Raw genomic sequence first — 12194 nt, 5'->3', positions numbered from 1 at the left:
ATTTCCGCGGCGGGTATATCCGTGCCTCTCCGCGAGTGTAATTAGCGTAAAGCAATCTGATCGCCGTAACGCACGAAAAGCGAGAGCGAGCGCCTCGCGATCTAGGCGAGACATGTCGTTGAGCACACGGCGGAGAGAACATTGTTCCGGGGTGATGGAGTTAAAGTTCGTGCCGAGACCGGGAAAGTTCCTTAAAATTAAGCCGTTTCCCCCGATCCGGACGATCCCGGAGAGAAAGAGAGGAGCAAAGTAAACGGGGCGCACAACTGAGCGACTTAATTCAGAACACACCGTGCGGAATACTCTCGTCCCCACACCGCCGCGATTCGTGCGAGGCGACTCGCAATTTATTCCTCTCTCTCTCCTTGCCTCTCGGTTCGCCACCACTCTCCAATTAACTTTAAATCACCCTCCCCGCGAGTCCTCATAACGTAAAACTTCGAAATCGAGTCATGCTGCGCGTTTAAATCCTTGGAAAAATAAAAGCACCGGATCGTTTTCATCCTCTCGTCCTCGTTTGAATATCAAACTCCTCTACACGCGGTCCCTTTGTAACTGTACGGAGATAATCAATTCTTTAACGTGGCTTAACCTTTCTCAAAAAATTCAATTTTTGACCTGTCCGCACTAAAATACGCCGCCATACGGAAAAATCAGTCGCACGAGCCACTGACGCATTTAAAACCGAATTTTTCCCAGCATCGTTCCCTCGCAGTCACGTGACCAAGTCGAAATCCGGAAAAATTTCGCTGAGGAAGCCGTCGAGGACGATTAATCCGGCTAATTTCGAATCGGCTTACGCGAGAAGCGGTCGTTGGGTGAACGGGACGGGAAGGGCGGGTTTGTGGCCGAGTTATGGGACACAGGACAACCGAGGGGGTGTGCATTGTGCCTGCTGTCATCCTCAGTCGAGCTTTCGTTACCCCAAATGCTAATTATATGTCAACCGTTCACGCGCCGTATCACGAAGGGCCGCGAATGTCAGAGATGGAACAATGAGGGAGGCGAGTCTAATGGGCTTCTTCCATGCGGAAGACGCTCACCGGACTTTGCGGTGTCCGGAGAAAAATTATGGGGTGTCTTAATGGACTCCCCGTGTGATGTTAAAAAGTTGCACAAAAATTTTTGTTAACCGTCAATGTAGTCTTTACCTCGCTATAACTTTATAAATAAACGATATAGCAACAATTTGAAACGGAGCATCCGAAACTAGAGGTTTCACGCTTTCAAACCATTGTTTAACGATATCGATACAGCAATTTTGGCCGGAGTTATGATCGTGTAAACTAGTAGCAATTTTTCGGGTTCGCAGAGGTGATCCCTTAATTCTTTTCAGGAGTGTATTACAAATCAGTCGAAACGAGCATTTCTTGGCGACCTCGGCTGAGATCGTCCTGCGGGGAGCTGCAACTCTGTTTCTTTTCGGAGGAAACGGCCGGTGACACATTTCGACGGTATCACTTCGGCCGGGGAGCGATCGTAATAAAGTTAAGCGCGGCAGAATTCGTTCGGGCCGGCTTATTTTCTTATCGCCACTTAAGGGCGAAGAGCGATAGGCGTCTGACCTCATGAGCAGGTATATTCGCAGAAGGAGCCGGTGATTGATGCACACGGTACACGCGAAACCCCTATCCGCCCACTCAGACCTCTAGCTTTCTAACCCCTCCCGATCCGGAATGTTCATATTGGGGAGTCACTGATTCGAATTATCGTTGCTTACCGTTTCGGGGTTAACCGGTGCTATCTTGATGAGCGTGTCAACCTGTACCTACAACGTTGCAACGAGGCCCCGAGCCACATTGATCCCGCCCTTGGCTAATCGAGGAAACGTTTCTCACCCTGCAACGATACGCCGGCATTTTTACAGGATGTCCTAGGGGTATCGCGATACTCGAAGAGGGGTAGATAGTACCTCGGGTTCAACTAGCCACAACAATATCTGATCGATCCCCGTTCGAGCAAAGCTGGCTCGCAATTTCAACTCGGCTGCAATTTATTCTGATATGCAGATTGCACTCTTCGCGGCCGGCCTTTTGTTTTTAGGTGGCAGTCGTTTTGTCGAAGCTGTTGCCGGAGTATTTCCAGTAGAATCCTCACCACTTTCTAACCCTTAGATATTTTTATAAAAATTCTCAGACAATTGGGAAGAAAGAGGATTAATGTTTGGTTTTGATGATTGCGCTTCGATGACGAGGACAGTTTAGCTACAGGGAAGGAAAGGTCGATCGTTAGCGGATAGGAAAGAGGAGATAATTAATGGGCCGACAACGAGGCGGGTAAATTTGCAAAGCCATTTCAAGTTCCTTCGAGCTACTTCAAGTTTCTTTGGCAGCCGTCGCCGCCGCCCGCCTCATCGTCGCCTAACAGTTTACCGGCGTCGATTGGATTCTTCGGACCATTTGTAACCGCATCGGTAAACTTTGTACATTTAACGGCGAGCTCACCTGCCGGTGGATCGCGACGGGGGTTGCTCGAGTGGGTCACGGAACCCGGATTGCATTTCACCCTTTTGTATCGATCACACGAGCGATTCTCTTACTGCGGAAAATCGAACGACAAAACTGAAATTTAATCTGAAATAAAAATTCGTTGGAATATTCTCCGAAAGTAGGAGCGAGAGATAGAGAAAGAAATCCTGGGACCAATTCCAGGAAACAAAATGGTCCCGGAGTGGTCGTCGGCCATGCCCCAGCCGAGATTGGAGCAAATTGGCGGAATTGTCGGCGGCCACAAGGAGCGATACTGATTACCTCGGCCGCTCGTTAAGCACTGTAACAATACTAGCCCCCACCATGTCGCCAAAGACCATCCCCTCTCGTGTCAGTTCCCAGAGGGTGATAGAGCGAGCGTCCAATCGCTCGTCGTTCGTTCCCACCACCGACTATCTTTCCTCTCTGTCTCTCAACCGCTACGTGGCAGCGGGAACTCGTTGATAAGGGAGAGGGAGAGAGAGAGAGCACGCGCGACGGTTCCCTCTCTGTAATCCCTCCAGAGAGGGAGAGAGCTCGAGAGATAGAGAGGGAAGCCAGAGAGTGACAGCAAAGAGCGCACAGGAAGGGAAGATCGGAAACAGAGAAAGAAAGAGACGTTTCACTGGCGAAAGGGAGGAAAAGCGGGGGGTTGAAAGTATCTCGTAAAGGGCGAGAAGGGGGGAGGAGTGGAAAAGACAAGCAGAGGTTGGTAGCGGGAAAATAAAGTGCGAGAGGGAAAAGTGCAAACGCGAGACAGGAGAGAGCTGTCCATTAAGACGGGGAATAAGGGGGAGGCTATGAGAAAGACGTTGAAAAGGGACCGGTGAAGAAAGACACTCGTCTGACGGCCTGGCGACGGGGGTGGAAATCGAAATGACGAAACGAGGGGCAGAGGAAAAGAGACGGAAAGAGGAGGGAAGAGGGACAGAGAGAGGTGGGGAAGGCAGGAGTGGGTGGGTGGGAGTCGAACTTTTGCGTTTCAGACCGACACTCGAAGGCGCATAATCATCCTGTCCTTTTGTCGTTTATCGTCGACAGTTGCGCTGTTCCATGGCGATCAAGCCGACGTCTACGGCTTTTCTATAGGTCATAGGGGCGTTTCGGGGGTGCGCGAGGAGATCGTTTCCCTTCTCGAGTCTCGCTTCTCACACCGGGGTTGCTTTTCCGCTCCTTGTTCCCTGGTTATTAGGGCTGCCTTTGGCTGCGGGACAATCGACAGGCACCCGGTTATGGGCGGGGCTTCTGGCAGGACCACTGCCGTCATAATTCCACCCTGACGAGGGGTGCCGCGTTCACTGCGGATCGGGGACCGAGCATTTTCACCATAAATCGACACCATGCTCCTCCGAAGGTGAGACTTTCCCTGTTTCCACCATAGCTCCTCGTGTATACCAGTTTTTCAACGATTTGATTCCTGCGCGAAACAACTCATATTGGTTTTCAATTTAATGTCAGTTTTAGAATTAATCAGAAAGGATTTTTAATCGGAGACTGAAAGGAATTGAGTCTGTTTAAATTTTCGGTAATAGAAATGAAGGTGTAATTGCAAAGGGCGATTGTAGTGTTTGATGATTCGTTGAAAGGGCTTCCCCGATCGATTTTTGTGTCATCGCGGAGCAGTCTCGGGGAACCATGAACCAGAAACGAGTATCCGAGGCCAGCAGGAACATCCTATCCAATTCCAGCCGTCATTCCAAGTCCAAACATAACGCCATTCTACAGGGCAAACATTTCTACTTTTCGACGGTGCAAACCTTCTGTGATACCTCGGGGAAGCTTGCTCTTCAACTGTGCTGACCATTTCGCGACTCATTCAACCCCCGCCATTCATCCCCCTTTTCCATGTTGCACATGCTTAATGGCTACCTGTATATTCATGCCGTTTTGCACGCGAATCAACATTCAAATTGCGTGCGCATACGTAATTAGATTGAACAGTGGCCCCGGGGTCAAGATCATCCGTCGCAACAACGGGCTGCTGGATAATTTATCATTCGTCGTCGACGATGACGGGTGGGCTTAACTACCGTCGGCTGGCTCGTCTCGAAACCGTTCCGCACGCCCAATCTACTGCAAAGAGGAACCTGGCGAGTCTTTATTTTTGTTGTTCGGTTTTGTGGATTGTATTTATTAATTGCGCCACGCTGTAGGAATACACTCTGTTCACAGAGAAGTAACTACAAAAACATTTAATAACGACGGACAACGGATGTCGCGATTATGATCTTTCCGAAGATCCCTACAATTTTAAACAAACAAAAAATGGTACACAACGCTCAAATACAATTGACCTCCACTTAAAAATTTCTTTCCCTTGTGTGCCTCAAATTCAATCTAAAAATTCATTCAATCCTGGACGACTAGTCTTTCATCAATTAATACGTTCAATTCCAAACACAATAAGGGTTAAACAAAAATTCAGACACGAAGTTGTCGGTTCTAAGAGATCGAATTAAATTATGACGCAGTGGTAGCCAATTTTCTGGCAGGAGAATGAGATAGGCGACAGAATGTGCTGTCTGTCAGCGCCGTCGGACGGCGAAAGGATCCAAGATGGCGGTCGTTTAGGCTCGTCCAGGAGATGAAGTGCGAAGTGGAGCATTCCCTCGTCGATGTTCGACGTTTGCCAGCCCCCATCGTTCGACGCGGCCCGTCCTCTTTTTCTATGTCAACACGAGAGCCAATTGAGTGGATATAATAGCCGGTACCACATGTTTCACTCGGATTCGCCGACATGTGGGTACCGTTCCCGTGTGTATGCGCTCGCTCTCTCACTAAAACATTAACAGAGTTCTACGAAGGGAGGAGAACGCGCAGCGCACTAACGACGGTCCTCGAAGTCATCAAATTGATCGCCATGATTTGGGTACTCCCCTATTATTCCGCCGCTAAAGCCTCGTGTCCGCTTCGACAGTACCAGGAATTCAATCATCGTCGGCGAAGACTATGTTCCCAAGCTTTTCAAACTGTTTCTCGACTCTTCGTCTAGCGGATACTAATTAACCCTTTAGACTCGGAACAACGTTGATTCCAGAATCAAGACATTTCTTTCGAGTTGTTTTACAATTTACAGAATACTGACGAATTTAATAATATTCCAACTGTCCTGAATTTTTTACTGGCGCCTCAGAGTAACCAGTCAAGTGCAAAGGGTTGAACCTGTTAGACTGTGAATCTTTAGGCAAACTAAAAAATGTATGCGTTGATTGCAAGAGACAGGAGCCCAATAAAAATTTCTTTCTTTTTTTAAGTACCCATATTTCTCATGAATGCATCAAGTCCGGAGTATGCTGATTAAAGACTGCGGATCTTTATGCAAAATAAAAATTCTCATCGTCAATTACAAGACACCGAAACCATATAGAAATTTCTTCGTATTTTTAATAGTTTCACTCAATTGAAAAAGTACCATATGGACGTTCTTAAATCATCTTAGTATTTTCACTGTTTTAAATGACATCCACCCAATTTTGTCATGTACGCAAAAAATGCGCAGTCTACTGATCACTCTCGCAGCTGAACAATTAATTACTTAATGTACACGTGGACTAGATTGCCTCGCAATGTCTCGAAAGAACCGCGGTTTTTTAAAAACATCGTCGCCATGCCCGCGGGAGACAAGCGTGACCAGAATCGTCGGAAATTAGCGTGACCGAGCAGTAAATGGGCGGCGTTAAACACCGAAGGGAGGGTTCGCGGCCATTCCCGTCGGCGCACACCCACGGGACCGAGCGATGATCGACCATGAAAACAGACAGACAGACAGAACAAGCAGACAGACAGACAGGCAGGCAACATTTCAACAATTCAACTAACCCGTTTGACGTTTCGATTGCAGGTCTACGATGTAACCGTGTTCGACCGGCAGCAGAATGGCGCCCGAGACACATACGAGCCTTCGGACGGAGCGGGTTTCCTCGCCGACGCCATTGAACTTCTCGATCGAGAAGATCATGGAGCCGGACAAGAAATCACCCGCGATCCCGTCGGCGTTCAAGAAGTACGTTCCGACGTATATGCAGTGCTATCCGTTCTTCTACTACCAGTCCACGTATCCTCTGTTGAACGCGTTCCCGTCGGCACCGGGAACGACCGCGATGGTTCCGCAGAACTCTCTTCCCCTGACGGAAGTGCAAGAAGCAATGTCCCGGGTGAAGTTGACGGTGGATTCCCGCGAGATCCAGAGGGTGAAGAAGAGTCCTAGCCCGAAGAACAGCGGCGCCCCGATGAACGGGAGCAGCAAGCAGAAGACGTTCACCTGTAAAGAGTGCGGGAAGGAGTTCAACGCGCAGTACAACCTGAACAGACACATGCCGGTGCACACCGGTGCCCGGCCGTTTCTCTGCAAGGTATGCGGCAAGGCGTTCCGGCAGGCGAGCACGTTGTGCAGGCACAAGATCATCCACACGAAGGACAAGCCGCACAAGTGCGGCACCTGCGGCAAGGCGTTCAACAGGAGCTCGACGTTGAACACCCACCGGCGTATACACACGAACATCAAGCCGTACGTGTGCGAGGAGTGCGGCAAAGGGTTCCACCAGAAGGGCAACTACAAGAACCACAAGCTGACGCACGATCCCGTCAAGGAGTTCAAGTGCAACCAGTGCCCGAAAGCGTTCCACCAGGTCTACAATCTCAACTTCCACATGTACACGCACAACGACAAGAAACCGTACTACTGTCAGATCTGCGGGAAAGGCTTCTGCAGGAACTTCGACCTGAAGAAGCACATGAGGAAGCTGCACGAGACGGAACCGCCGGTGCACAACGGGTTGCCGAGCTCCGCGCAAAGTCACGGACAGCAGGCAGGATACGCGTCGGTGCATCACGGTCCTGGAGGACATTCCTTCGTGCCGCCGTTCCTCCTGCCGCATCCCGCCAGCACGTCCAATTATCTCACGCAACCCGATGTCGTCGCGAAGAGAGATTACCCGATGATCAAAGACGATTCAGTGCCCCCTTACTCCTGGCCCACGCAGCTCCATCGACGACACAGGACCAGTGACAACGCCATCGAGCTTAAGGACAACTACAGATCCGTCAAGTCCGAGATGGCCAGATAAACCTGCGATCCGGATCTATTCGATCGCGCCCCTCTTCCGTCGACCCCTGAACGCCTGGACTCCGGAGTCGTACGTTCTTTTTAGTTTCTGATCTCTGGAACACGAGGATCTTCCGTTGTCCTGCTTGTGGATTCTTTTCGAGAAAACAGTTGTCGTGCAAAACATTTCGCTGACCTCCTTCGGGCGAGGCAGCCTGTACTTTCCTTCGGACGAGGTGTTAGGTTGTCGTATGCGAAGCACAACTTCTTTCTGACTAAACTCGATGAAAGTAGAATGAGTAAAAACTGGATTGTTCTGCTTCCGGACGTTTCGTACGCGACAACCTGATAGAGCCTCGTCCAGCCATGATACAAAAAGCGTCTCGGCCGGGATAAAAATGATTGGCGAGGCCAGTGACGCGCGTCCGGCAACGATGCGGGTTCGTTCTTAATTTCGAAAAACAAGCGAGCCGGTGCCCGGTCGGACAAAAACGAGCCAAACAGCGCGGATAATCGAATTAGACGACTCGCCGCGGACAATTCCGGCCGCGACAATGATATTTTAACCGTTCCGGTCGGCGCTGGAGCCGCAAAACACCGAACCGAGCAATTGCCGAGCGGCGCATATCCGAGAAGGCAAATAATCGACGGCGGATAGTATCGGCGAAATAAACCGCGGCTGCAGTTAAATCAACAGGAAGAGAGCGAGCGAGCGAGAGAGAGAAAGCGTGCGAGGGGGTGGGGAACGATAGGGGGATGAAGAGGGCTGTGTGCGAGGACGATGGCGTTAGCCTGCGCGCGTGTATGTGTCGGCTGGATCGTTATTAGTGAACTGGTCCCCGTGATATCGGTTTAATCGTCGCATGAAAGCTCAATCGATCGGTAACCTGCGAGATGATTACTTATTCGTGTAAATATTTGTAAATATTTGTACCTGGCCGCAGAGGCGCGTATGATAACGTATGATCGTCGATCGGGAACGAGAGGAGTGCGTGATATTTCGTCCGGAAGCTGGATCGCGTTCCCGGATGTTACTCTCGCGAATCAAACGCGGACAAAGAAGATATCAAAGAGAGACACACGAGCTGGAGGAACTCTAGAGCGACACGTCCAACCGCATATCTATCAGTACTTTAGGCGAAATGTATAAATCGGTGTGATAGTAGCTTTAAGCGACGCGTAGATAGCGAACGAAATGTTGGTCATTATTAGACTGCGGATTTTTAGACGTTCCCCCAGCAATTCTTCGGGGAATCTTTGCTGAACTCTTCCCGCAAGTCGCAGAGATCTTCCTGCAAAATCCGAGGATGTCCTTGTTTCGCCGCATCGAGCAGCGATTTGCACGATTAATAATTTTACCGAAAAGCGGACCTGCTCGGAGTGTGCGCCGAGATCTTGAATATCTCCCGAATCCCTTCGAGACATTTCCGCAGTTCCCCGGCCCGCGTTCGGTCGCCGGAATGCGTAAACTCCGCAGTCTAGTCATTCTTGTATTACTACACCATTGTATAATTATCCTAGCAGGTGTCGCTCGAGATCGCGCGGCCACTGACCGCTCCAGCGATGATCACGCTGGATCGACGACGATAACACGGTCACTGACCAAGCGCGGAGGTTCGCGACAGTGCGGAAAGACGTTTTCCCAAATTGATATTCTCCGTTCGTCGCGTGTTTCGCGTGTACGTTCTATGCATTTTTATTTACCGCCGGTAACTGCGACACGCTGCGGGAGAAACAAAAATTGCGGCTCTCGCACACACACACACACACATACACACACTGTTTCGAACATGTACACAAGCAGAGATACACGAATCGATTCGTATTCCCACAGTTTGTACCGTGCGCGTTAGATAAGCAGCCGAGGCTACGACGGTGAATTAATTAAGCATGATTAACGGCGAAACTACAGAAAACGTTATATATGTAGATAATCGGTAGAGTAGATGTAAATGCATATGTATGTGTTCCCCTGTTGTTAATATGAGTCAAACCAATGCAATAAAACCTTCGATACCAATCACCGATGTGTTCTTTCCATCCTACACGCGAAATATTCGCCGCTCCGCTGCGTGGAGGCCGTAGATTCCGCTTCGAGCTCGGTTTAATCGAGTTTCGGATCTTCGGGTAGTTTTGATCTACCGCCGCCGTAGATTCGAGATAGGACAGGCGTGACCCAGATCCAAATTTAATGGATCTCCGCGCTGCCTGTGGTCTGGCGACGTTTCCAGGTGGAAATGTCGCGGCGGAACTCCGGGGACCTTCTACCGAGTCGTTTATTGCCGCGCGAAAGAAGGATTATAGGAAGTACCATTTTCAAGATAACCAAGAAAAATTGTTCCAGTCGGTACTACTAGAGTCGTGCTTCTAGATTCTAAATAGAGTCGCCATTTCCAAGATAAATAAAATGACAAATCGCTGACACATATCCGCGGGCGTCAGCATCCGGAAAATTAGCAGCCTGAGTTCTGAATAGAGAAGACTCGAGTGTAATGCACGTAACGAGGGTAGTGTCGTTTTAATCTCTGGTTCGATCCCTAATCTCGCGGGGAGATGCGAAAGAACAGACCCTTGAGCACATCGTGTGCCTCGATCGGATCTCGGTGGGACAAGGAGCACGGTGTTATCGAGAAACGAAGAGAGGCAGAGAGCGAAATAAAGAGAGAGAGAGAGAGGAGGATATAACGGTGAGCATCATCTGCCATTAGGCGTGATGCAATCTGTCGCTGGTTCGAAAGAGGCGGCGAGACCTCGCCGAGGAGGCGAGAGTATCGATGCTACGGGAGTGAGAGAGGGGCCAAAAGTTAGTCAAAGGTGGAAAAAGGAGACGGATCGATAACGGGTGGGTGGTCGGAGCCATCGAGGGCTGGAAGGTACACCTATCGGTGGGACAGAGAGAATGAGAGGACGACGTGATTCTGTCCCGATCCGTGCGGGAGATATCGCGCGCCGGCCTTCTGATGTATCTGCAGAATCTGTCCTCTATCCATTAAATCGGGACTCATCCCGGCAGCCATCGCGGCAGAGTACACGTCCCTTATCAAACGCCGGGTCGTTACTGTGCAATCCTCTGTGTATACATAAAACGACCCCGTACGTGTCAACAGAGAAAAAAAATTCACCCGTTTCCGGGTCGACGCGGCATGCTGAAACTCTGCTACACCCAAGTTAATTGCTAGCCCAGTGACTTATGAAAGCGCGCACGATTCAATGTACAAGCCCGAAAAATTTCGAGCACCCTTCTACGATAGTTCGGTTTTTAATCAACGGGAAACACACGAGGCTTCATACCGTCGATCGTTATTACCACGATGGAACATGGTTCTCCTATTTGCACGGAATTTTATAAAAATATACACCGCCCGATATGTGTATCTAAAACTAGCGACTCGGTTAACAATTTTGATTGCGCAATTACTAATCGAATACAGCACACTTGCGAGCCTGAATTTGTCGGAATCGAAAGACGAGAAGTGGCAACTCAAAATGAAAATAGAAATCTCTTGTCCAGTTCCCTCGTAGTAACCGAACAGCTAAACCGCTTGTAATATTCGGCGCATTCTTGCACAAGATCTTCCGTGTACATACGACTGTATAGGATTTTCGAAAATTGCTTTTCCGTAATGCCAGCCACTCGACAATGGTCGAATCGTGGTTCTGAAAGAAGAAACGGCAGGAAGTCTCCTTCAGCTTTGAAGAAAGGTGTAAAGGAGTCCGTCCGATCAGCGGGGGTTGTATACAAACAAGTATTTAGCGGCGTTTAATGGGAATTATCCAACCCGAGGGTGGGTCAATTAGGGGAGGATTATTAACACCTGGAGTCGGCATCACGCTGTTCCTTCAGTCGTGATTTCTCTATGCAACGCTAGTAGAAAGTTTTTCTCGGCTTCACCACAAAGTAACCGCCCTTTGCGCCCTTCCCTTGCCAAGTGACTCGTTCAACCGCGATTCCGGTTTTTCAATTCGGCCCTTCGTGGAGAGGAACCGCCGCTGAATCTGTAGAACCGTGAAATCGTTTGGGAAATCGCAATATATATATACCTGCAATCCTCGTGCGGTGTGTTGCGTGCTGCAACGTTCAGTGTGTTTCGGAAAAATATATCTCCGGATTTTAGGAACACGATTCTACTGTTTCTGGCCTATTAAAACGAAGAAGAGAAGAAATAAATGTCTAATTCGAATATCTTGCTAATAAAAGATTTCTGAAAAAATATCTGGTGATTTTAGGCACACGATTCTACTAGTTCTGGCCTATTAAACTGAACAAGAGAAGAAATAAATGTCTAGTTCGAATATCTTGCTAATAAAAGATTTCTGAAAAAATATCTGGTGATTTTAGGCACACGATTCTACTAGTTCTGGCCTATTAAACTGAACAAGAGAAGAAATAAATGTCTAGTTCGAATATCTTGCTAATAAAAGATTTCCGAAAGGAATCGCAGAAATGATGGAACGGTAATATTTCCGCCAAGAAGGGTGTAAACCAGTAGCCCGAAGGTGTAAACGTATCCAGGCTGAGCGTGTCAGAGGATTTCACCGTCGCGCGGTGGCGGCGGCGTCGAATAAACGACGCTCTGACCTTTTTATTTCGATGGAACAGAAGCAAACGTTGCCGGAGCGTTTCTCTCGACTCCGTGGTGGAAACGTGGTGTAAATCCGGCGACATTTCGCGCGGAAAACGC

The 12194-nt window shown here is 49.1% G+C and overlaps 1 protein-coding gene across 1 annotated transcript in view; it reads left to right on the top strand.

Annotated features, from left to right (window-relative positions):
- The window catches only part of LOC143211657 (uncharacterized), a 34735-nt gene extending 23005 nt beyond the window's left edge, over positions 1-11730 (top strand). The window contains exon 2 of the mRNA XM_076429507.1: positions 6310-11730. Coding sequence (XP_076285622.1) covers positions 6344-7534 — 1191 coding nt within the window. The 5' untranslated portion in view covers positions 6310-6343 and the 3' untranslated portion in view covers positions 7535-11730. The remainder of the gene's footprint in view (positions 1-6309) is intronic.
- Positions 11731-12194: the final 464 nt, after the last annotated feature.

Source organism: Lasioglossum baleicum, chromosome 8, assembly GCF_051020765.1.
Source record: "Lasioglossum baleicum chromosome 8, iyLasBale1, whole genome shotgun sequence".
NCBI lineage: Eukaryota > Metazoa > Arthropoda > Insecta > Hymenoptera > Halictidae > Lasioglossum > Lasioglossum baleicum.
Note: the sequence above shows the minus strand (reverse complement) of the source record. Positions and strands in the feature narration are given on the sequence as shown.